General features: G+C 39.7%; 1 protein-coding gene across 1 annotated transcript in view; it reads right to left on the bottom strand.

The window, feature by feature from the left end:
- Positions 1-6,399: 6,399 nt before the first annotated feature.
- Positions 6,400-27,533, bottom strand: part of LOC139755045 (uncharacterized) — a 58,695-nt gene continuing 37,561 nt past the window's right edge. Inside the window, exons 3-4 of the mRNA XM_071673028.1 lie at positions 13,332-13,411; positions 6,400-12,983 (exon numbers count right to left, since the gene is read on the bottom strand). Of these exons, the coding sequence (XP_071529129.1) occupies positions 12,828-12,983; positions 13,332-13,411 (236 nt within the window). The 3' untranslated portion in view covers positions 6,400-12,827. The remainder of the gene's footprint in view (positions 12,984-13,331; positions 13,412-27,533) is intronic.

Genomic DNA, 27,533 nt, shown 5'->3' on the forward strand with positions numbered 1-27,533 from the left:
CTCGATCAAACCACCTCACACCACACATTGTCCTCAAACATCTCATTTCCAGCACATCCATCCTCCTACGCACAACTCTATCCATAGCCCACGCCTCGCAACCATACAACATTGTTGGAACTACTATTCCTTCAAACATACCCATTTTTGCTTTCCGGGATAATGTTCTCGACTTCCACACATTTTTCAAGGCTCCCAAAATTTTCGCCCCCTCCCCCACCCTATGATCCACTTCCGCTTCCATGGTTCCATCCGCTGACAGATCCACTCCCAGATATCTAAAACACTTCACTTCCTCCAGCCTCTCACCATTCAAACTCACCTCCCAATTGACTTGACCCTCAACCCTACTGTAACTAATAACCTTGCTCTTATTGACATTTACTCTTAACTTTCTTCTTCCACACACTTTACCAAACTCCGTCACCAGCTTCTGCAGTTTCTCACATGAATCCGCCACCAGCGCTGTATCATCAGCGAACAACAACTGACTCACTTCCCAAGCTCTCTCATCCCCAACAGACTTCATACTTGCCCCTCTTTCCAAAACTCTTGCATTTACCTCCCTAACAACCCCATCCATAAACAAATTAAACAACCATGGAGACATCACACACCCCTGCCGCAAACCTACATTCACTGAGAACCAATCACTTTCCTCTCTTCCTACACGTACACATGCCTTACATCCTCGATAAAAACTTTTCACTGCTTCTAACAACTTTCCTCCCACACCATATATTCTTAATACCTTCCACAGAGCATCTCTATCAACTCTATCATATATATATATATATATATATATCCCTGGGGATAGGGGAGAAAGAATACTTCCCACGTATTCCCTGCGTGTCGTAGAAGGCGACTAAATGGGAAGGGAGCGGGTGGCTGGAAATCCTCCCCTCTCGTTTTTTTTTTTTTTTTTTTTTTTTTTTTTCCCCAAAAGAGGGAACAGAGAAGGGGGCCAGGTGAGGATTTTCCGTCTAAGGCCCAGTCCTCTGTTATTAACGCTACCTCGCAAACGCGGGAAATGGCGAATCGTATGAATATATATATATATTATCCCTGGGGATAGGGGTGAAAGAATACTTCCCACGCATTCCTCACGTGTCGTAGAAGGCGACTAGAGGGGACGGGAGCGGGGGGCCAGAAATCCTCCCCTCCTTGTATTTTTTAACTTTCTAAAATGGGAAACAGAAGAAGGAGTCACGCGGGGAGTGCTCATCCTCCTTGAAGGCTCAGATTGGGGTGTCTAAATGTGTGTGGATGTAACCAAGATGTGAAAAAAGGAGAGATAGGTAGTATGTTTGAGGAAAGGTACCTGGATGTTTTGGCTCTGAGTGAAACGAAGCTCAAGGGTAAAGGGGAAGAGTGGTTTGGGAATGTCTTGGGAGTAAAGTCAGGGGTTAGTGAGAGGACAAGAGCAAGGGAAGGAGTAGCACTACTCCTGAAACAGGAGTTGTGGGAGTATGTGATAGAATGTAAGAAAGTAAATTCTCAATTAATATGGGTAAAACTGAAAGTTGATGGAGAGAGATGGGTGATTATTGGTGCATATGCACCTGGGCATGAGAAGAAAGATCATGAGAGGCAAGTGTTTTGGGAGCAGCTGAATGAGTGTGATAGTGGTTTTGATGCACGAGACCGGGTTATAGTGATGGGTGATTTGAATGCAAAGGTGAGTAATGGGGCATTTGAGGGAATAATTGGTATACATGGGGTGTTCAGTGTTGTAAATGGAAATGGTGAAGAGCTTGTAGATTTATGTGCTGAAAAAGGACTGGTGATTGGGAATACCTGGTTTAAAAAGTGAGATATACATAAGTATACGTATGTAAGTAGGAGAGATGGCCAGAGAGCGTTATTGGATTATGTGTTAATTGACAGGCACGCGAAAAAGAGACTTTTGGATGTTAATGTGCTGAGAGGTGCAACTGGAGGGATGTCTGATCATTATCTTGTGGAGGATAAGGTGAAGATTTGTAAGGGTTATAACAAAAGAAGAGTGAATGTTGGGGTGAAGAGGGTGGTGAGAGTAAGTGAGCTTGGGAAGGAGACTTGTGTGAGGAAGTACCAGGAGAGACTGAGTACAGAATGGAAAAAGGTGAGAACAATGGAAGTAAGGGGAATGGGGGAGGAATGGGATGTATTTAGGGAATCAGTGATGGAGTGCGCAAAAGATGCTTGTGGCATGAGAAGAGTGGGAGGTGGGTTGATTAGAAAGGGTAGTGAGTGGTGGGATGAAGAAGTAAGATTATTAGTGAAAGAGAAGAGAGAGGCATTTGGACGATTCTTGCAGGGAAAAAATGCCAAGTGAGTGGGAGATGTATAAAAGAAAGAGACAGGAGGTCAAGAGAAAGGTGCAAGAGGTGAAAAAGAGGGCAAATGAGAGTTGGGGTGAGAGAGTATAATTAAATTTTAGGGAGAATAAAAAGACGTTCTGGAAGGTGGTAAATAAAGTGCGTAAGACAAGGGAGCAAATGGGAACTTCAGTGAAGGGCGCAAATGGGGAGGTGATAACAAGTAGTGGTGATGTGAGAAGGAGATGGAGTGAGTATTTTGAAGGTTTGTTGAATATGTTTGATGACAGAGTGGCAGATATAGGGTGTTTTGGTCGAGGTGGTGTGCAATGTGAGAGGGTTAGGGAAAATGATTTGGTAAACAGAGAAGAGGTAGTAAAAGCTTTGCGGAAGATGAAAGCCGGCAAGGCAGCAGGTTTAGATGGTATTGCAGTGGAATTTATTAAAAAAGGGGGTGACTGTATTATTGACTGGTTGGTAAGGTTATTTAATGTATGTATGACTCATGGTCATGGTGAAGTCTGTTGGGGATGAGAGAGCTTGGGATGTGAGTCAGTTGTTGTTCGCTGATGATACAGCGATGGTGGCTGATTCATGTGAGAAACTGCAGAAGCTGGTGACTGAGTTTGGTAAAGTGTGTGAAAGAAGAAAGTTAAGAGTAAATGTGAAGAAGAGCAAGGTTATTAGGTACAGTAGGGTTGAGGGTCAAGGCAATTGGGAGGTAGGTTTGAATGGAGAAAAACTGGAGGTGAAGTGTTTTAGATATCTGGGAGTGGATCTGGCAGCGGATGGAACCATGGAAGCAGAAGTGGATCATAGGGTGGGGGAGGGGGCGAAAATTCTGGGAGCCTTGAAGAATGTGTGGAAGTTGAAAACATTATCTCGGAAAGCAAAAATGGGTATGTTTGAAGGAATAGTGGTTCCAACAATGTTGTATGGTTGCAAGGCGTGGGCTATGGATAGAGTTGTGCGCAGGAGGATGGATGTGCTGGAAATGAGATGTTTGAGGACAATGTGTGGTGTGAGGTGGTTTGATTGAGTAAGTAACGTAAGGGTAAGAGAGATGTGTGGAAATAAAAAGAGCATGGTTGAGAGAGCAGAAGAGGGTGTTTTGAAGTGGTTTGGGCACATGGAGAGAATGAGTGAGGAAAGATTGACCAAGAGGATATATGTGTCGGAGGTGGAGGGAACAAGGAGAAGTGGGAGACCAAATTGGAGGTGGAAAGATGGAGTGAAAAAGATTTTGTGTGATCGGGGCCTGAACATGCAGTAGGGTGAAAGGAGGGCAAGGAATAGAGTGAAATGGATCGATGTGGTATACCGGGGTTGACATGGTGTCAGTGGATTGAATCAGGTCATGTGAAGCGTCTGGGGTAAACCATGGAAAGCTGTGTAGGAATGTATATTTTGCGTGTGTGGACGTATGTATATACCTATGTTTGGGGGTGGGTTGGGCCATTTCTTTCGTCTGTTTCCTTGTGCTACCTTGCAAACGCGGGAGACAGCGACAAAGTAAAAAAAAAAGAAAAAAAAAGAAAGAAATGGTGAGGTGCCTGAGGATTGACGGAATGCGTGCATAGTGCCATTGTACAAAGGCAAAGGGGATAAGAGTGAGTGCTCAAATTACAGAGGTATAAGTTTGTTGAGTATTCCTGCGAAATTATATGGGAGGGTATTGATTGAGAGGGTGAAGGCATGTACAGAGCATCAGATTGGGGAAGAGCAGTGTGGTTTTAGATGTGGTAGAGGATGTGTGGATCAGGTGTTTGCTTTGAAGAATGTATGTGAGAAATACTTAGAAAAGCAAATGGACTTGTATGTAGCATTTATGGATCTGGAGAAGGCATATGATAGAGTTGATAGAGATGCTCTGTGGAAGGTATTAAGAATATATGGTGTGGGAGGCAAGTTGTTAGAAGCAGTGAAAAGTTTTTATCGAGGATGTAAGGCATGTGTACGTGTAGGAAGAGAGGAAAGTGATTGGTTCTCAGTGAATGTAGGTTTGCGGCAGGGGTGTGTGATGTCTCCATGGTTGTTTAATTTGTTTATGGATGGGGTTGTTAGGGAGGTGAATGCAAGAGTTTTGGTAAGAGGGGCAAGTATGAAGTCTGTTGTGGATGAGAGAGCTTGGGAAGTGAGTCAGTTGTTGTTCGCTGATGATACAGCGCTGGTGGCTGATTCATGTGAGAAACTGCAGAAGCTGGTGACTGAGTTTGGTAAAGTGTGTGAATGAAGAAAGTTAAGAGTAAATGTGAAATAGAGCAAGGTTATTAGGTACTGTAGGGTTGAGGGTCAAGTCAATCGGGAGGTAAGTCTGAATGGAGAAAAACTGGAGGAAGTAAAGTGTTTTAGATATCTGGGAGTGGATCTGGCAGCGGATGGAACCATGGAAGCAGAAGTGGATCATAGGGTGGGGGAGGGGGCGAAAATCCTGGGAGCCTTGAAGAATGTTTGGAAGTCGAGAACATTATCTCGGAAAGCAAAATGGGTATGTTTGAAGGAATCGTGGTTCCAACAATTTTGTATGGTTGCGAGGCGTGGGCTATGGATAGAGTTGTGCGCAGTAGGGTGGATGTGCTGGAAATGAGATGTTTGATGACAATGTGTGGTGTGAGGTGGTTTGATCGAGTAAGTAACGTAAGGGTAAGAGCTCTAGATGTGTGGAAATAAAAAGAGCGTGGTTGAGAAAGCAGAAGAGGGTGTTTTGAAATGGTTTGTGCACATGGAGAGAATGAGTGAGGAAAGATTGACCAAGAGGATACATGTGTCGGAGGTGGAGGGAACGAGAAGTTGGAGACCAAATTGGAGGTGGAGAGATGGAGTGAAAAAGATTTTGTGTGATCGGGGCCTGAACATGCAGGAGGGTGAAAGGAGGGCAAGGAATAGAGTGAATTGGATCAATGTGGTATACCAGGGTTGACGTGCTGTCAGTGGATTGAATCAGGGCATGTGAAGCGTCTGGGGTAAACCATGGAAAGCTGTGTAGGTATGTATATTTGCGTGTGTGGACGTGTATGTATATACATGTGTATGGGGGTGGGTTGGGCCATTTCTTTCGTCTGTTTCCTTGCGCTACCTCACAAACGCGGGAGACAGCAAAAAAAAAAAAATAATATATATAAAACCTGTATACAGTATGATTAATAACGTACTGCCAAAAAGAACTAAAATAATTCAAGGTTACCAATTTAGGTATTTAGTTGACAAGAACAAAGCCATTCCAAAAGCTGGGAAAATGAACCAAATGGAAAGAAAAGTATATGCAAGAGAGGGATTATTTTATACATAAGATTACAAATGCTGCTGTTTTGAACTAGTGAATGAAAGTAACCTAACTGCTTCAAACAGGTACCCCTATCAATTTTCAGGTGTTCCCACTGAACATGGAGCACAAACTTGTCATCAGGGAACTAAAGACATAACACATGTGGCTGAAATAACAGGGTAACAATAGGATGCACATTGAGCAACTGATAATATATTACAAAGATACAGGATGAACAACTGAAAATATATAAAACTCATTTGCTTCCCATCACTTCACACAAAAGTTTTGAGAAAATGCTGTTCAGTGTCACTTTTGGGAGAAGCAAATGCTTATGAGGTCATACTGGAATAGTAATTTTATCATAAACCACAATTCCTTTAACCTAACATGAAAAGACTCAGGAAGAACAAGTCCATCTCATAACATTATCAGTTAGGTACAATACAGTGAACTATATGTACATTAATCATTTAAGTATTCACAACTTGGTACATTTCAGGAATCCTAGCTGTATTTCAGTATGCACAATCTACTGTAATGATCTGCATTCTAAATCTGCCTCATTCTCTAATTTACTGGGCATTCTAAGAAATAAGGGATAAGTTGCCTGTGCACATGCTTTAAATACTTGTCTCATCAGAACTTAAAGAGATTTGGTAAAACTTTATATGTTACAACAACTGTAGGCTTGTGTGTTACAAGACGAAATGTGTTAATATACAGAGTAATCTCTGACTTCCATGATTTTTGTAGATCCTTAAGAAAACTCTACTTTAAAGATATCAGTGTCAAGTGTTGAGATAAAGTGTTTTATGGCTTCTGATGCAGGTAGTCTCTCTCTCTCTCTCTCTCTCTCTCTCTCTCTCTCTCTCTCTCTCTCTCTCTCTCTCTCTCTCTCTCTCTCATATTCTAAGCACATAAACAAATCCTGTATGTCAAAATCATAGCTGGATCATGCAGTATGGTTATTGTCTTTGTATTGATATTCTTAAGGAATTTCATAGGAAATATGACTCTGCATACACTGATCATTTTCCATAATGAAGCTAAAACTTGAGGTAATTTCTTTTCTGCTATGCCAAAATGGAACCTGTATGGTTATGGGAAGAGTGAAACACAGTAAAGACAGCATAAAACAGCAAACAAATGCCAGGTTCAAATGAGTCTGAGGATGATGCAAGAAAAGCAACTTATGATACTTTCCTCACATGATATTTTGGGTGGAAAACTTAGGCCAGATTCAAGCTGTGTGCTCATTGGTGAAGAATTCATGAACAGAGGGAAAGGTACCAGAACTGAAGAACAAATCAGATGCAGGTAGTTCATACTGTCTAAGGACAGAAATAAAGTATGCAAAAACAGTCATAATATCGTTTTAAAGGGTTGACAGCACAATTAGAATGGTAAAATCTGTCTTTATATAATGGGACATCACTTTTTAGAACTAAGCTGCAAAATGTCTGGAATCTGAGTCTCAAAGATTTCATATTTGTGTTCTTTTCAGACAGTAAGGATAAACTGAGAAGCCTTTAAAACAACATAGATATGGCTGCAATGAAGAACATCTGGAGAAATACAAACATACTTCAACCAGTCTTGTGTTTAAGCATTCATTTTAACTAACAGGTGTTACCAGGCTATGCCTGCAAGAGGTTACAACATGAGGAGGTTACAACATGAGTGAAAAGTCATCTTTGGCAAAGCTATACCACTGGGAGTACATTCTCTTTAAAGACCTTTTCATTCTAAAGGAGTCCACATTTCCTTGATACTAGAAATAGTACAGCAAAAGCCTTCAGAAAGAGGTACTGGGTAACAATAGAATGCTTTCACAGAAATTTGGTCCTGGGGTAATAAAAAAAAAAATACAAATATTTATCAACAAACAAGCATTATTCATCAGCCCATTCTGACTGACATTCTTAATGTGATCATAATCCCTCTCTTAGAAACAAAATGAAACACCCTTCAAAACCAGACAAACCACAAAACTTTCCAACATCTTTTTGGAAGTGTTATAATGGATAGGAAGAAATATATTTTCTGTGCCATCAGTCATCAATTCAACTTTTAGAAAAAAATCATCATAAAACCAAAATTTCTGTTACTATGAAGGTTGTAGATTTTCACACCATCAAAGGCCTCTACAAAAAGGATGCTAAAGAGTTTAACTACAAATTGTCAGAAATAAAAATGACAAAACACAGTCTTCCTAGGTTTCTGATATGCTCATGAGGAGCAAAACCTTCAGCACCTGTTCAAATCATATACCTAGTTCAATGTAAGTGGATAGCCTCTTCCTATAAACTTATAATGTTTACAGTGATGATCTAAACATCAACTATTATTCGATTCCACATGCAAGTCATAACATCACAAGTGAGAAATCACCTTCATGAGGCTGTATCACTGTCAATGGACAGACATGAGAGCACCTGTGATTAGGACCTTCTCACTCTAATGGAGTCGAACCAACCCATCTCCCACATGAAACACAGCCTCAAAAGGTGCAGGGGCTCTATAAAATGGATCCCAGGGTTAAATGATGTGACAATAATAATGATAACGATAGTAATAGATATCACTCCTGTTAAAGGTGGATGTTTCATAAAAACATACATGCTCTAACAATAAGTTCAGTCAGTAACATGACATGAGCAGCTGTCTCTTGGAATGCTCTTATACAACCGATCAACTGGTGTTAAGTGCAGATGAGCATGGTATCATTAATAATGCAAACAAAAGTGTTTATCACATTCACTTCCCAAAACTCTAAAGTCATTTACAAACATTCCACAATACATGATAGACATTTGCTCAATATTGTTAAAGCTCCATAAATCTGGCTCATGTAATAGCTAATAATTAAAGATAATGATGACAATGACAAAGATGAAGCAAATCAGGTTTGAAAACCTTAGAACTCTCAAGACATCTAAAACCTGACAAAACATGACAACTCTTCATTCTTTTCTGTTACAGCTCAATACACCTGGCTCACATAATAACTGATAAAGAACAGATGATGATGATAAAGTATAATATCCTTATTCCCATACGACATTTTCTGATTAGGAAACATTCCTTTTGCAAACCTATCTGTCTATATATTCCTGACACCTCCTCCCAATGGGAACTTCCATCAAGGGGGTGGCTACGGCAAAAGAGTCTCCACTCATCCGTCCTTACGTGCCTCCCTTGCATACACCATTCTACAAACTGTTCCAACATCCCCTTCCCTCCAGCACTCTTCCACTCTATTTCCCTATGTCACAAGTGGTCTTTTCTCACCATCCCCTTTACTTATACCATCATATGCTACTCTTGTAAACTACGTCTTCATTCTTTCCACATACCTAAACTACCTCAAAGTATTACGTTTCACCCACTCTACCACTCCACAATTCATCCCCTTTGAATTCTCATCCATACCAAATCTTTCATACACCCCTTCATTTCTTTCTTCATTCCATCTAGTCGCACCACATGCTCCTTTTAAATAGTCCATTTCCAAAGTCTGGATTCTTGACTTCTGTGACTCATTCTACGTCCATATTTGGGCTGTCTGGGTCATGGTTGGGAGGACTATGCTGTCCTTTGATCCCTACTTCACTTCCATACTTACAACTCTACCCTTCATCATTCTATTAAGCAACCCAGTGATTCCCCTACTCTGCATTGCTCTCTCCCTTACCTCTTTGTCCATTTCATCAGACTTTCCCAAGATAGCTCTCAAATACTTAAATTTAGTCACCTCTTCCAGTCTTTCTGTAAAATCAATGTCACATAAAGCTTAAAAACCAAATTACCACAGGACATGTTCTAATGAGGAAACATCCTTCCCATATCAATGTCATATGACCTTTTCTAACATAACTTTAATTCTATGCACTGAAATGCTCTTTGTGCAATTAACGTACAGTATCTAATGATTCTGGGTCTGTCACAAATACACTGTTAAGCTTTGTTCTTTTTACAGCTAACCATCTCTCCCATCTCAGTAAAATAATGAAAAGAACAAAGAAGCAACAGCCTCATATGCACACCATCCAATCTCTAGCTGTCAAACATATTGTACCAAAGCCAGTACATACCATCCACAGTCAATCCCCACAGGCTACACCAAGGTTCACCTAAACCACTTCATATGCCACTGTTCAGCCCAATGAAAGCATGTTGCCTTCATTCTTAAATAGCTACTGAATATTCTTATAAGCACACATGCATCAGAAATATTCAATGTCTTCATTTATAAGGGTAACGTAAAATGTTTTAAAAGATATTACATACATTTCTTAATGGAGATAATATACTCTTCAAAAATTCTGAGATTATTCAGTCAAGGCAAAGCTGGGATTTCCAGCTATGCCTAATTTAGAAAGAATTGCAGGAAAAGCTGCACACACATCTTGCTTTATTTTAAATCTAGTGCCAGTGTTGTGAATGATGCAGTTCACCAATGAAAAAGTTTGTGGTGACTAGTATTAATTAAGTATTTTCCTTTGTGATTTTGCATATACTGTAATTGTGTAAACATATGGATAACATAAAAAAATTATCACTTCTATCACCAATATCAACAATGTGTGCAACAATAAAACTGTAAGTCTACTAACAACTCTTTTGCGAGAACAGTGACAGAGGAAATAAACAAATTCCCAACCCATTACATGACACAATACATAAATGCTATACAAAATTACCCTGAACCATAAAACATACATCTACATAGAAAAGATACCTGATAAAATTACCCTAATATCCTGACTCAAATAACAGCAAATGGAATAACTAACCAATCAGCAGATCAGCTTTTACTGTGACTGATCAGGAAATCTATCTACCTAACTATATCTCTGATCCTCGTTCCCTCCAGGAACTTCCTCAAGGTGGCCACTGCAAAAGATTCTCCATAAGTAGTGAACTTCAGTCCCACTTCTTAACCTTTAGTTTCTCATTTTTAACAAGCCACTGGTAGGGGACAACTCTAGCACAGTGTTTCCAGAGCCTCCTATCTAATGTTCCTACTGACTACTTCTACCTAATTTTTCTGCCTGAATTTCCAACTTAGTACTACCACCTTATGCTTAGCCTAATGTTCCTACTTAATGCTCCAGCCTAATGTCCCTACTTACTTCTATCTATTGCTCCTGACAGTTTGCCAAAAGGCAGAGCTAGCACAAAGCATTCACTGCAGGGAAAGCTTGAGTTACAAAAAATCAATTGTATGAGTTCTCTTTGTAAAGATGATTTTCTGCTCTAAAAACATATTCATTTAGAAACATGCATGCTTATATGTAGCATTTCATGTATAACAATGCCAAATCTAACCCTCATATTGCTAGAGCACATCCAGCCATTTCTTAAAGTCTGTACAAATAACAAGTCAAAAAGTATGAGAACAACATGTCTGAATTTTAATGAAAATGGTTAATAAACACAATAAACATAAGTAGATGTGAACGTAAAACCAGGCAATTATATTGTAAAAAGTACTATATAATCCAAAAAGGCTACTAGAGATGTCAAAGGTAACATAAGCTCTACTGATTTAGGCATGCTTGACCAAAGGGAATGAGGTGTATGCTGTAACCCAAAACGTCGTATACACTTCGAAATATCGGATTACTTTCTTGGGCAAGAAGTAACCCTGAGCTAGACATTCAACAGGTCTTTGTACTTATTCAACTGGGAAAACTAATTAAAACTCCTTCGGAATATACATTCTCAATAAAAAACTTAAGGTGATAACTCCCTGGTTCCCTACTTTTATCATGGTTTCCAATAAATAAAAAATTTTCCTAAATGAGAGAATTCCCTAAAACAACAGTCTCACTGTAATACACAGTGTAATATATCATAATGACCAAATGTTATGCGATAAGCAGTTATCAAATCATAGGTAACCTCTGACTATGAAGTTCACTTCCAAGGTATGAAACATGATTCATGATGATCTATTTTGCTAAAATGTTAGAGTGCTCTCCATATAACATGCTGATGCAAATAAGTTAAATGAATCAATTAATCATTGAAAGATAAATTCATATCAAAAACTTAACCAAAGTTAGGGAGCAAATAAAGTTACAAGATGAGGATGTCAAGGATACTAGAACACCTCTTTTACTTTGTGTGGGTGAACAAATTAGCCCAATTATCTCAAACACCTTTTCCCAGTATCTACAAAATAAATTTCAATAAACAACACTGAAATGCCATATACTTTTACTTCTTACAGCAGGCAAGGCAAAGTCTGTTTGTATATCTAACTGTGTTGCTGTAGTGGTTATTTAACTTTGATAATCAAAAAATTTTTACAATAAAAACCTGATAATTTTCAAATCACACTATTCTTCAAAATGCAAAGAAAGGCAAGCAATTCTTCTGTATCATTTTATGTTTACTTTTGCAACAGAATTATAAAACAAATAGAAATATATATGCAGAGACAATATCTCTAAAGCTTTCCATCTAATAAATCACTTTAAAAAGGGTGACACGATTCTTTCAGCTAACTGTCTGAAGCAAAAGCAACAATGAATCAATGCAGGTTTCCTTGAAGTCAGCATCCCTTGACCTTTCTAAAAAGCTAACAAACTTCTTATCAAAAGCATAAGCCATTTCACCCTAGAAGAATCTCAGACTCAATTAAGTGAGCCAAAATTCAATAAACCTTAAGAAATACCATCATCATTTTCCTGGAAGAAAGGTCTCCGGAGCTGACATATCAAAGTAAACTGACTGGTCCTTTTTCTTGTTTTATTCCAGCCCTCATATACATAAACTACAACACTTACAAAGAATATCCAAAAAACAGCATTTCATTAAATCTGTGCTATCGTGCAAGCAAACTCCTGAGTATATCAACAATGTTGAATGGATTATAAATAAGTGAACTTTGAGGCCTTATGGAAACCCTCACAAATTGGCACCAGTCCAATGAACCCATGCAACACTCAGATGATTTTCAATCTTTTGCTTGCTTGAGAACAATGCTACTCCCTATTCTAGAATTCCTGCCAACTCCTTTGTCCAGCCTGGCCTGGAAGTTAAAACAGAGTGGTTACTGTAAAAGTAAATGTTTGCACTGATAAAACAGTCTCATCACCTGGTTAAGATGATGCCTGGGATCTAAAACAGCTAAAAAAATTAACTGGTTGCTCTGAGAAAGTTTTGAGTATTGTTACATAGCATAAACCCTGTGCATGGTAAAAAAAAAAAAAAAAAATACAGATACAAGGCTGAAAAGATACATTAGTTCAGAATCGCTGACGCTTTTTTTCTAAATACCATGGACTGTCTGCTGCCCCTCTTTTTGTTCCTTGTTGATATGGCATTCTCTGGATGTGCTCCTCTTCATATCGTCCATTCCTCACAGCATCAAATTGGTCATCACAGAGATCATCTTGCATTCCCTGATAGAAGTTGTACAGCAAAGACAAAGCCACAAATTAATATCCAAAAACTGCTAAGTTGAGAAAAAGCATACAAAGATTGCACAGTAATTAATCAAGTTCCATGCAGAATAAATTAGATGTGAGGTTCTGTGGGACAGGAAGCTATGAGTATCATGAAGGTCCAAGAAAGCTATGAGGTTCCTTAACACTAAGGACTACATTATGGAAGAGAATCAGTAAATGAAAGAGAAGGCTACAAGTGCAATAAGTGAAAACACTCATTATGGAGGGATCTCTTCACATTACAAAATCATCCTTGCTGATAATCAGGAATTAAGGGACAAAATCAAAGAAAATACTCTTTACCATTCCACCAAAGTTGCCTCCCTGGCAACCAAACATTGGTCTCCCCTTCAGCATTGCCTCTGCCTCACGTTCCATCAGTTCTGCAAACATAAGTTTTTAAACAAAAGTTAGAATTCAACTGTCTTCAATACATTTTAACAATACTTACAATTTCATCAAATAAACAAGTTTTTCCTAGCATATACATTGGCAGCACATTTCTCTGTCCATATTACTTGAGCAGACATGAGATTGGACGTAAAACTCTTTCAAGAAAACAAACGATGTTTGGGTCAACCATCATCCTAATATTTTACTTCCATCTGCAGCCTAATCTAAACACAATTTGGTGATCTGGAAACCCACTTGAGCCACACAGTTCACAATCAAAGAGGATAATGTTAACTCATCAATGATGCATTTAAGTACTAATGCCAGAAAACAGATGGAGAAAGGTCACACCTGCTCAAACTCATTTTCGAGATGTCATGTGTAATGCACCAAAGCCACACCTCCCTATCCACATCCAGGCCCCACAAACCTTTCCATGGTTTACCTCAAACATTTCATATGCCCTGGTTCAGCCCAGTAAGAGCACGTTGACCCCAGTATACCACATCATTCCAGTTCTCTCAATTCCGTGCATGCCTTTAACCCTCCTGCATGTTCAGGCCCCAATTGCTCAAAATCTTTTTCATTTCCTCCTTACACCTCCAATTTGGTTTTCTGCTTCTCTTTGTTCTCTCCACTTCTGACACATATATCCTCATTCTCAACATCTCCTTGCTCATTCTCACCATTTGTCCAAACTATTTCAACACACCCTCTTTCACTCTCTTAACCACACTGTTTATTTCCACATATCTCTTGTAACCTTTCATTACTTACTTGATCCCACCAACTCACACTCACATGTTGTCCTCAAACATTTCAATTCCAAGAAATCCACCCTCCTCTGCACAGAACCCATACCTCGCAACCATGTAATACTGTTGGAACTACTATTCCTTCAAACATTCCCATTTTTGTCCTCCAAGATAACTTTTTCTCTTTCCACACATTCTCCATCGCTCCCAGAACATTTGCCCCCTCCCCCACCCTATGACTCACTTCTGCCTCCATAGTTCCATTCACTGATAAGTCTACTCCCAGATATCTAAACACTTTACTTCCTCCAATTTTTCTTCATTCAAAATTGCATCCCAACTAAATTATTCCTTAACCCAGCTGATCTTAAAAACTTTGTTTTTATTCACTTTTAATCTCAAAATTCTCATTTTACAAATTCTTCCAAACTCAGTCACCAACTTCTGCAGTTTCTCACTCAAATCAGCAACCAGAGCTGTATCATCAGCAAACAACAACTGATTTACTTATAAAACCCTCTCATCCCAACAGACTGCATATTTGCCCCTCTCTCCAAAACTTGTGCTTACCTCCCTCACCATCCCATCAATGAATTAATTAAACAACTGTGGTGATATCACACACCCCTGCCACAGACCAATGTTCACAAGGAGCCATTCACTCTCCTCTCTTTCTACTCATACACAAGCCTTATACCCTTGATACAAACTTCTCATTCCTTTTAGTAGCTTACCTCCCACATCATATATTCTTAACAACTTTCACAAAACATCTCTACCAACCCTATCATATGCCTTCAGATCCATGAATACCGCATAAAAATTCATCTGTTTTTCTAAGTACATCTTCTACCACTTCTAAAAATGTAATATTTAGTGTAGTATATTAGTCAGGGTGGTTACAATCAAACACTTAATAGTCCAAAAATAATTGCTTTACTCTGGGAAAACTTCCAATACCTACAGGGGTCGGTTATAAAGTTATGTTTCATACACAGAACTCAGTTGGGCCAAAAAGAAAATGCATCCATTCCCTATTAATATGTTTACTGACATCTGTAACTTGCTCACTATCAAGGAATTTACGAAATCCTTGATATATTATAGAAGTACAGAATAATCTAAATACTACAAACAGAAAAGACATCCATGAAATTATACAAGTATAGTTCTGTTTCATTTTCATTGTATCAAATACAATTTTGTACTCCTTAACATTACTGTCATATTCTACAAATCTAGTCTCACAAGTTTATTTATGACTCTTTCAGACCTTGTTTTAAATCTAACTGGGCTTCCTGAGGAACCATGCAAGATGAACTTATTCCATGTCTCTCCCCTGCATATGTCAAACTCCATTTGGCTTGGAAAACTGATGTTGCCCTTTCTTTGAATCAACTTCAAGTGTTTTATCACATTCCTGAATCACAACTTGCCCAGAACTCATTAGTCCTGTAGCCTACTAAGTGTCCTCACCCCACTTCTGTATGATTACTTTCCTCTGAGCTCCCTGCTCTGACAACTTTACACTTCTAAATCTCATTTGATCAACAAGTCTTCCTGGCAACTCTATCAACACACAGTTCTATCTTATATAACAGGATCCAGTTACTGCCACTGCAACTCCTGAAACCTAACGAACTCCCCTACTACGACAATGCTCCACAAACATTTCACCATTTACTCTAAATTCCCTCTAAAGTCTGCCCTTATCATAATATTTCTTTTGTTCTTCTTGTTTCCTTTATATGTTTTATCTATCTGGTGTCAGTAGGTCATATAGATTTCTACTTATTAGCAACACTGCCTGCTGGGGTAATCCCAGTTATAAACTGTGGAGAACAACTACATCTGAATAATGACCTTGACAACCTTGTTTTGATGTCTGCTTTTCTCATTTTCTTTAGCCCATTTTTGAATTTGAACAGCTCTTGCAGCCATTCCAAAAGAGCTATGGAGAAGAGGAGCACAAGTAACCTGGTCAATCCCATTTTTCTGTATAAATTGGCCAAGTTCATAACTGGTTAACTGGCTTCCATTATCACTAACATGCATTAAGGGTAGACCATGAGTGATAAAAATATCCCTTAACTCAGCAATGGTTGTGAAGGCTGATGTACTATTCATAATTCTTTACTCTATCCATTCTGAATAGGCATCAATGAAGACCAAATACATATACACATATACCCTGTAAACAGTCATGCAAAATCTACATGTACTCTCTCCCATAGCTTAACAGGGTATGGCAACATGTGAAAGGATGCAACACAGGATTCATTTATGTTCAAATGAAAAATCTCACAAGCTTCTACCATTTGTTCAATATCCCTATCTAAATTAGGCCAACAAACATATGATCTAGCAATCCCCTTTATTATGGAGATATCTGGATGAGCTTTATGATGTTTTCTTAATACACCTTGCTTTCCTGCTAGGGAGACCACTACCCTGTTCCCCTACATTATGTAACTTTCATCCGTGCTAAGTTCATCTTTAAAGCACATAAAATGACAAACTCAGGAACCTGAGCAGCTTTTGACCAACCATTCTTTATAAATTCTTTATAAAAGACAAAGCTTTAGTAAATACTGGGTCATGCACTATCCATCTCCTGATGTGCTTAGCTACAACTTGTGAATCTTCAATGTGCTCTTACAATATGGCTGGTATCTGTGGGGAGTGGTACTGATGCTGGTTTTTCTGCCAAAGGTAACCTACTCAACAGGTCAGCATTTGCATCGCCATGACCATTTCTAAATTACAACTGTTACATTCTCGTATTAGCCATACTGTTACAATTTGTATTTCATTACATACACTACATAGTTTCATATGATAAGTTTTACCGACTAAATGCAAAAAGTGGATACAAACTTAAAATTTTAAGTATCTTGTCATCAACAATAAGGTGTAGCGACATTTCTTGCTGGGTTCATTTACATCTATCACTAACAGGCGCTGTTTTTCCACATTCTAAAACATAGTGTTCTAGTTTGTGTCCAAATCTTTGACCACAAACTTTACAAATCACATGGTTAACCTTCCTCTAATACACCCTCATACTTTATTTTTAAATCCTTTTTATTACTTTTCATTACTATCCACCTGTTCCTGTACATTAAACAAACACCTACTGATGGCAACTCATATACCAGACATCAGTGTGTGACATGAACTATTATAACACCTTTAACTTCCAATCTTTCTGCTGTGTATGACTCTAATATCATATCATCTGTTAGTTTCTCTTGTAATACGGGTACCTTGTCGCACAGACTCTCATAAACATGTTTATTAATCATGGTAAAACTTGCACCAGTGCCTTATTTCTAAATCTACCTCTTGCACTTCAATATTTAGTCTAAACATAAATGGTAAAATACTCCCCAGTTGTACCTCACTTTTGTTTCCACCGCTATAATACAGTACAGAACTGAAATCAAAATGGTCCTCTTTACCTTTCTCAACACCATTATTATTTTTTAATCCTTCTTACCGGTTTTCTACATTTTCCACTTGATACATTTTACCTCCTCTTAGCGGTGCCCTTCTCCTTCCTGGTGGTCCTCTTACCCCTCTTGGCACTGTTCTCCTTCCTCTTAGTAAAAGCAATCTCTTAGTTGTGTTGTTTGGAGAAGGCTTGATACTCCTACGAGGAAATACCCATCCATCCTTTTTTCCTTGGTCCAGTCATGCTGCTGAAACTACTGACATTTACAGGAGAAATGGCCTACTTGTTAGCAATTGTAGCACCTCTTGTCTTTGGCCCAACAGCTGTCTGGATGATGAACACTGCATTTCCAACAGGGTGTGCCCTGTATCAATGTATGCAGGAATGATGGCTGTTTCATATCTGACATGCCCTTCTGTGTTGCCTTTATTGCCACTGCCAAATAGTAGATCTTCTTGCACAACAGAGTCTCACTAGTCTTGGGCTCCAATGCCAATAGTTTTACTTAAATCTGTTCATCACAATTACCTCCAATCAACTGGTCAGGCAACATTTGATCTTGTGGGTCTGTAGTCAAAGAGCTGAAATTGCAGTGCTCTGTTAGTTCTTTCACGGCAGTCATATACTGAGTAACACTCTCCTGATCACCTGATTCTGTTATGGAATTTCAATCTTACTACTGTGCCTGACAGATTTGGCTCAAGATGTTTAGATAACACTTCACAGAGTCCTTCAAAACCAATTATCCAAGATGTTTAGGCTTCAAAAAAAATTTTCAGTAACTTGTTTGTCTTAGGTCCAACCACTGTTATCAACACATTTTTCTTCTTGACTGTATCGTTTATATCATTTGCCAAGAAATAATGTTGCAGATGCTCCTTGTACTCAGTCCAGGATTCAATGCTTGGATCAAATTCACTTACGTGACCAATTAGAGACACTGTTACTGCTTGTAGTAAACCAACTGCAGAAATCATTCGTTAAAGCCGACTGGTGGTCACAGAAGCAACCCTATTTTCTATTTTTCAATAACTTCCATAGGTTGCCCATCCTAATTTCACACAGTTTTGTCCTCATTGCCACTTTAAGTAACATTCAGCATAGGGTAGTTCCAATCAAACACTAAACAGTCCAAAAATAATGGTTTTAGATGACAAAACTTTTAGTAACTACAGCAATTGGTTATGCAGTTATGTTCTGTAAACAGAACCCAGTTGGGCCACAAAGGAAAAGTATTCATTCCCTATAGAGTTATGGCAGAAATCACACTGCTCCTCCCCTATCTGATACTCTGTACATGCCTTCACCCACTCAATCAATACCCTCCCATACAACTTACCAGGTATACTCAACAAACTTATACTTCTGTAGTTTGAACACTATCTTATTTCCTTTACCTATATACAATGGCACTATACACGCATTCCGCCAATCCTTAGGCACTTCACCAAGATCCTTATATACACTGAATATCCTTACCAACCAATCAAGAACACAGTCATCCTCTTTCTCAACAAATTCAACTACAATACCACTGACTCCTGCCACCTTCCCGCATCTCATCTTCTGCAAGGCTTCCACCACTCTCCAAGACTCTCTCAATTCACATACTACCCAGATCAATATAACGTACATTTGCCATTCTATCAACAAACACATTTAACAATCCTTCAAAATACTCAATCCATCTCCTCCTCACTCCTCCTCACCTGTTATCACTTCCTCTTTTGCCCCCTTCACCAATGTTCCTATTTGTTCTCTTGTCTTTTGCACATTATTTACCTCCTTCCAATTTTTTTTTTATCCTTCCTAAAGTATAATGACACTCTCACCCCAGCTCTCATTTGCCCTCTTTTTCAACCCCTGCCACTTTCTCTTATACATCTCTCAATCATTTGCACTCTTTCTCTGTAAGTACTGTCCAAATGCCTCTCTTTTCTCTTTCATTTAGCATCTTTACATCTTCATCCCACCACTCATTACCCTTTCTATTCTGCCTACCTCCTGTCTCTAGCAAGCCAAAAGCATCTCTTGTAAATGCCATCACTGCTTTCCTAAATACCCCCCATTCCTCATCCACTCCCCTTATTTCATCTGCTCTCACCTTTTGCCATTCTACACTCAATATCTTGTGGTATTTCTTCACACAAGTCCTCTTTCCAAGCTCACTTACTCTCACTACTCTCTTCTCCCCAAAACTGTTTCCACTTTTTCAAAAATATCCACAAATTTTCAACCTCACCTCCACAAGAAAGTGATCAGACATCTCATCAGCTGCCCCTGCTAGCACAATTACATCCAAAAGTTTCTCTTTTACATACCTATCAATTAATCCAAAAGTCTCTCTTTTACATACCTATCAATTAACGCATAATCTAACAATGCCTGTTAACCTTCGCTGCAACTCACATACGTATATTTATGCATACGTCTCTTTTTATAACAGGTATTGTCAATAACCAGTGGTTTTTTCAGCACATATCTCCACAAGCTCTTCACCATTTCCATTCATAACACTGAATACACCATGCAAACCAATCATTCCCTCAACTGCCACCATACTTACCTTTGCATTTAAATAATCTATCACTAATACCTGGTCTCATGGACCAAAACTACCAACACAATGACTCAGCTACTCCCAAAACACTTGCCTCTCATGATCTTTCTCCAAAACTCTTCCATTTACCTCTCTAACCACCCCATCCATAAACAATTTCAACAACCATGGGTACATCACACACCCCTATTGCAGACCGACATTCAGTGAGGGAATATCCTCACTTGGCCCTCTTCTCTGTTCCTTCTTTTGGAAAATTAAAAATGGGAGGGGATTTCCAGCCTTCGACACACAGGGAATACATGGGAAGTTTGAGGACAATATGTGGTGTGAGGTGGTTTGATCGAGTAAATAATGAAAGGCTAAGAGAGCAATGTGGTAATAAGAAGAGTGTGACTGAGAAAGCAGAATGAGCAAGGAAAGATTGACAAAGAGAATATATGTGACAGAGGTGAAGGGAACAAGAAGTGGGAGACCAAATTGGAGGTGAAAGGATGATGTGAAAAATATTTTGAGCAATTGGAGCCTGATTATACAGGAGGGTGATAGGCGTGCAAGGAATATAGTGAACTGGAACGATGTGGTACACTATTTGTCTGGAGCCTGGATGTGGAAAGGGAGCTGCGGTTTCAGTGCACTACACATGACAACTAGAGACGTGAGTGTGAATGGATGTGGCCTTTGTTGTCTTTTCCTTGCACTATCCCACATGTGCACAGGAGGGGAGGGGGTGCCATTTCATGTGTGGCGGGGTGGCGATGGGAATGGATAATGGTAGCAAGTATGGATATGTACATGTGTGTATATGTATATATCTGTGTACGTAGAGGTATGTATATGTTGAGATGTATAGATATGTATACGTAGGTGTGTGACGTTATGTATATACATGTATATGTAGGTGGGTTAGACCATTCTTTCGTCTGTTTATTAGCGCTACCTCGCTAACGTGAGAGACAGTGACAAAGTAAAATCCTCCCCTCCTTGTATTTTTTAACTTTCTAAAATGGGAAACAGAAGAAGGAGTCACGCGGGGAGTGCTCATCCTCCTCGAAGGCTCAGACTGGGGTGTCTAAATGTGTGTGGATGTAACCAAGATGTGAAAAAAGGAGAGATAGGTAGTATGTTTGAGGAAAGGAACCTGGATGTTTTGGCTCTGAGTGAAACGAAGCTCAAGGGTAAAGGGGAAGAGTGGTTTGGGAATGTCTTGGGAGTAAAGTCAGGGGTTAGTGAGAGGACAAGAGCAAGGGAAGGAGTAGCACTACTCCTGAAACAGGAGTTGTGGGAGTATGTGATAGAATGTAAGAAAGTAAATTCTCGATTAATATGGGTAAAACTGAAAGTTGATGGAGAGAGAGATGGGTATTTATTGGTGCATATGCACCTGGGCATGAGAAGAAAGATCATGAGAGGCAAGTGTTTTGGGAGCAGCTGAATGAGTGTGTTAGTGGTTTTGATGCACGAGACCGGGTTATAGTGATGGGTGATTTGAATGCAAAGGTGAGTAATGTGGCAGTTGAGGGAATAATTGGTATACATGGGGTGTTCAGTGTTGTAAATGGAAGTGGTGAAGCGCTTGTAGATTTATGTGGTGAAAAAGGACTGGTGATTGGGAATACCTGGTTTAAAAAGCAAGATATAAATAAGTATACGTATATAAGTAGGAGAGATGGCCAGAGAGCGTTATTGGATTACGTGTTAATTGACAGGCGCGCAAAAGAGAGACTTTTGGATGTTATTGTGCTGAGAGGTGCAACTGGAGGGATGTCTGGTCATTATCTTGTGGAGGCTAAGGTGAAGATTTGTATGGGTTTTCAGAAGAGTGAATGTTGGGGTGAAGAGGGTGGTGAGAGTAAGTGAGCTTGAGAAGGAGACCTGTGTGAGGAAGTACCAGGAGAGACTGAGTACAGAATGGAAAAAGGTGAGAACAATGGAAGTAAGGGGAGTGGGGGAGGAATGGGATGTATTTAGGGAATCAGTGATGGATTGCGCAAAAGATGCTTGTGGCATGAGAAGAGTGGGAGGTGGGTTGATTAGAAAGGGTAGTGAGTGATGGGATGAAGAAGTAAGATTATTAGTGAAAGAGAAGAGAGAGGCATTTGGACAATTTTTGCAGGGAAAAAATGCAATTGAGTGGGAGATGTATAAAAGAAAGAGACAGGAGGTCAAGAGAAAGGTGCAAGAGGTGAAAAAGAGGGCAAATGAGAGTTGGGGTGAGAGAGTATCATTAAATTTTAGGGAGAATAAAAAGATGTTCTGGAAGGAGGTAAATGAAGTGCGTAAGACAAGAGAGCAAATGGGAACTTCAGTGAAGGGCGCAAATGGGGAGGTGATAACAAGTAGTGGGGATGTGAGAAGGAGATGGAGTGAGTATTTTGAAGGTTTGTTGAATGTGTTTGATGATAGAGTGGCAGATATAGGGTGTCTTGGTCGAGCTGGTGTGCAAAGTGAGAGGGTTAGGGAAAATGATTTGGTAAACAGAGAAGAGGTAGTAAAAGCTTTGCGGAAGATGAAAGCCAGCAAGGCAGCAGGTTTGGATGGTATTGCAGTGGAATTTGGTGACTGTATTATTGACTGGTTGGTAAGGTTATTCAATGTATGTATGACTCATGGTGAGGTGCCTGAGGATTGGCGGAATGCGTGCATAGTGCCATTGTACAAAGGCAAAGGGGTTAAGAGTGAGTGCTCAAATTACAGAGGTATAAGTTTGTTGAGTATTCCTGGTAAATTATATGGGAGGGTATTGATTGAGAGGGTGAAGGCATGTACAGAGCATCAGATTGGGGAAGAGCAGTGTGGTTTCAGAAGTGGTAGAGGATGTGTGGATCAGGTGTTTGCTTTGAAGAATGTATGTGAGAAATACTTAGAAAAGCAAATGGATTTGTATGTAGCATTTATGGATCTGGAGAAGGCATATGATAGAGTTGATAGAGATGCTCTGTGGAAGGTATTAAGAATATATGGTGTGGGAGGAAAGTTGTTAGAAGCAGTGAAAAGTTTTTATCGAGGATGTATGGCATGTGTACGTGTAGGAAGAGAGGAAAGTGATTGGTTCTCAGTGAATGTAGGTTTGCGGCAGGGGTGTGTGATGTCTCCATGGTTGTTTAATTTGTTTATGGATGGGATTGTTAGGGATGTAAATGCAAGAGTTTTGGAAAGAGGGGCAAGTATGAAGTCTGTTGGGGATGAGAGAGCTTGGGAAGTGAGTCAGTTGTTGTTCGCTGATGATACAGCGCTGGTGGCTGATTCATGTGAGAAACTGCAGAAGCTGGTGACTGAGTTTGGTAAAGTGTGTGAAAGAAGAAAGTTAAGAGTAAATGTGAATAAGAGCAAGGTTATTAGGTACAGTAGGGTTGAGGGTCAAGTCAATTGGGAAGTAAGTTTGAATGGAGAAAAACTGGAGGAAGTAAAGTGTTTTAGATATCTAGGAGTGGATCTGGCAGCGGATGGAACCATGGAAGCGGAAGTGGATCATAGGGTGGGGGAGGGGGCGAAAATTCTGGGAGCCTTGAAGAATGTGTGGAAGTCGAGAACATTATCTCGGAAAGCAAAAATGGGTATGTTTGAAGGAATAGTGGTTCCAACAATGTTGTATGGTTGCGAGGCGTGGGCTATGGATAGAGTTGTGCGCAGGAGGATGGATGTGCTGGAAATGAGACGTTTGAGGACAATGTGTGGTGTGAGGTGGTTTGATCGAGTAAGTAACGTAAGGGTAAGAGAGATGTGTGGAAATAAAAAGAGCGTGGTTGAGAGAGCAGAAGAGGGTGTTTTGAAATGGTTTGGGCACATGGAGAGAATGAGTGAGGAAAGATTGACCAAGAGCATATATGTGTCGGAGGTGGAGGGAACGAGGAGAAGTGGGAGACCAAATTGGAGGTGGAAAGATGGAGTGAAAAAGATTTTGTGTGATCGGGGCCTGAACATGCAGGAGGGTGAAAGGAGGGCAAGGAATAGAGTGAATTGGATCGATGTGGTATACCGGGGTTGACGTGCTGTCAGTGGATTGAATCAGGGCATGTGAAGCTTCTGGGGTGAACCATGGAAAGCTGTGTAGGTACGTATATTTGTGTGTGTTGACGTATGTATATACATGTGTATGGGGGTGGGTTGGGCCATTTCTTTCATCTGTTTCCTTGCGCTACCTCGCAAACGCGGGAGACAGCGACAAAGCAAAAAAAAAAAAAAGAAAAAAAAAATATATTTTTTTATACTATTCGCCATTTCCCATGTTAGCGAGGTAGCGTTTAGAACAGAGGAATGAGCCTTTGAGGAAATATCCTTACTTAGCCCTCCTTCTCTGTTCCTTCTTCTGGAAAATTAAAAACGAGAGGGGAGGATTTCCAGCCCCCCTCTCCCTTCCCTTTTAGTCGCCTTCTACGACACGCAGGGAATACATGGGAAGTATTCTTTCTCCCCTATATGGGAGAAACCATGGAATGGTCTGTGAGGCTTGTTTATGGATAGGGGGCTCTAGTTTCAGCGAAACATACATAACATGAACATAATGTTTTATTAACTGTAATCATTTCAGAATAGAATACTTAATACACTGATGGTCAAGCAAATGTATTTACTCCAATTTTATGTGAATTATCTTTACATTCTCCAACTTATGAACAGGGTTCAGTCATGTAACCTGTTCGTAAGTTGGGGATCTCCAGGAATGCTTATGAAAGACTGCAGAGAAGGAAAAAAAAATTGGCTGAATGTAACAACTTAATTCATCTAAACGGGCTGTTTCTTCATTACTGTCTGCCACAAGAACTTCTCGATTTTCATATGTCAAAAATCCATTGACATCAATAAGAATGCTACTGACAACATCACCTTGACCACAGTTTATGAGATCTTGTAGTGTAATTTTGCAGGGATCAGCTAGTTTTACCATATCAAAGATCTCATCTTTTACATCCTCAAAATTCACTGGTTCTTGATTATGCTTTCGCATCTGCTCTTGAATTGATCGAAAGAAATGATTTAATGTGAACACATTCAAGTATCCTCGACCATCAATATCAAGAATTCTGAAAAAATAGTGCAAAGCTTGAGGTTCTCTTGAATAGGTACTTTCAACCCATTTCAAAACACCCTCTTCTGCTCTCTCAACCACACTCTTTTTATTTCCACACATCTCTCTTACCCTTACATTACTTACTCGATCAAATCACCTCACACCACATATTGTCCTCAAACATCTCATTTCCAGCACATCCACCCTCCTGCACACAACTCTATCCATAGCCCACGCCTCGCAACCATAAAACATTGTTGGAACCACTATTCCTTCAAACATACCCATTTTTGCTTTCCGAGATAATGTTCTCGACTTCCAAACATTCTTCAAGGCTCCCACAATTTTCACCCCCTCCCCCACCCTATTATTCACTTCCGCTTCCATGGTTCCATCCACTGCCAGATCCACTCCCAGATATCTAAAACACTTTACTTCCTCCAGTTTTCCTCCATTCAAACTTACCTCACAATTCACTTGTCCCTCAACCCTACTGTATCTAATAACATTGCTCTTATTCACATTTACTCTCAGCTGTCTTCTTTCACACACTTTACCAAACTTAGTCACCAGCTTCTGCAGTTTCTCACATAAATCACCACCAGCGGTGTATCATCAGCGAACAACAACTAACTCACTTCCCAAGCTCTTTCGTCCACAACAGACTGCATACTTGCCCCTCTTTCCAAAACTCTTGTATTCACCTCCCTAACAACCCCATCCATAAACAAATTAAACAACCATGGAGACATCACACATCCCTGCTGCAAACTGAGAACCAACCACTTTCCTCTCTTCCTACACGTACACATGCCTTACATCCTCGATAAAAACTTTTCACTGATTCTAACAACTTCCCACCCACACCATATATTCTTAATACCTTCCACATAGCATCTCTATCAACTCTATCATATATCTTCTCCAGATCCATAAATGCTACATACAAATCCATTTGCTTTTCTAAGCATTTCTCATATACATTCTTCAAAGCAAACACCTGATCCACATGTCCTCTACCACTTCTGAAACCACACTGCTCTTCCACAATCTGATGCTCTGTACATGCTTTCACACTCTCAATCAATACCCTCCCATATAATTTCCCAGGAATACTCAACAAACTTATTACCTATTTATTTATTTTGCTTTGTTGCTGTCTCCCGTATTAGCGCAAGGAAACAGACGAAATAATGGCCCAACCCACCCACATACACATGTATACACGTACGCGTCCATTCACGCAAATATACATACCTATACATCTCATATATATATATACATATATATATATATATATATATATATATATATATATATATATATATATATATATATATATACATATATACATATATATATATATACAATCCCTGGGGATAGGGGATTAAGAATACTTCCCACGTATTCCCTGCGTGTCGTAGAAGGCGACTAAAAGGGGAGGGAGCGGGGGGCTGGAAATCCTCCCCTCTCGTTTTTTTTTTTAATTTTCCAAAAGAAGGAACAGAGGGGGCCAGGTGAGGATATTCCAAAAAAGGCCCAGTCCTCTGTTCTTAACGCTACCTCGCTAACGCAGGAAATGGCGAATAGTTTGAAAAAAAAAAAAAAAAAAAAAAAATATATATATATATATACACACACACATATACATATATACACATGTACATAATTCATACTGTCTGCCTTTATTCATTCCCATCGCCACACATAAAATAACAAACTCCTTCCCCCTCTTGTGTGCAAGGTAGCGATAAAAAAAGACAACAAAGGCCCCATTCGTTCACACTCAGTCTCTAGCTGTCATGTAATAATGCACCGAAACCACAGCTCCCTTTCCACATCCAAGCCCCAAAGAACTTTCCATGGTTTACCCCAGATGCTTCACATGCCCTGATTCAATCCACTGACAGCATGTCAACCACAGTATACCACATCGTTCCAATTCACTCTATTCCTTGCACGCCTTTCACCTTCCTGCATGTTCAGGCCCTGTTCACTCAAAATCTTTTCCACTCCATCTTTCCACCTCCAATTTGGTATCCCACTTCTCCTCGTTCCCTCCACCTCTGACACATATATCCTCTTGGTCAATCTTTCCCCACTCATTCTCTCCATGTGACCAAACCATTTTAAAACACCCTCTTCTGCTCTCTCAACCACACTCTTTTTATTACCACACATCTCTCTTACCCTTACATTACTTACTCGATCAAACCACCTCACACCACATTTTGTCTTCAAACATCTCATTTCCAGCACATCCACCCTCCCCCACACAACTCTATCCATAGCCCACGCCTCGCAACCAAACAACATTGTTGGAACCAATGTT

Source organism: Panulirus ornatus, chromosome 18 (assembly GCF_036320965.1).
Source record: "Panulirus ornatus isolate Po-2019 chromosome 18, ASM3632096v1, whole genome shotgun sequence".
NCBI lineage: Eukaryota > Metazoa > Arthropoda > Malacostraca > Decapoda > Palinuridae > Panulirus > Panulirus ornatus.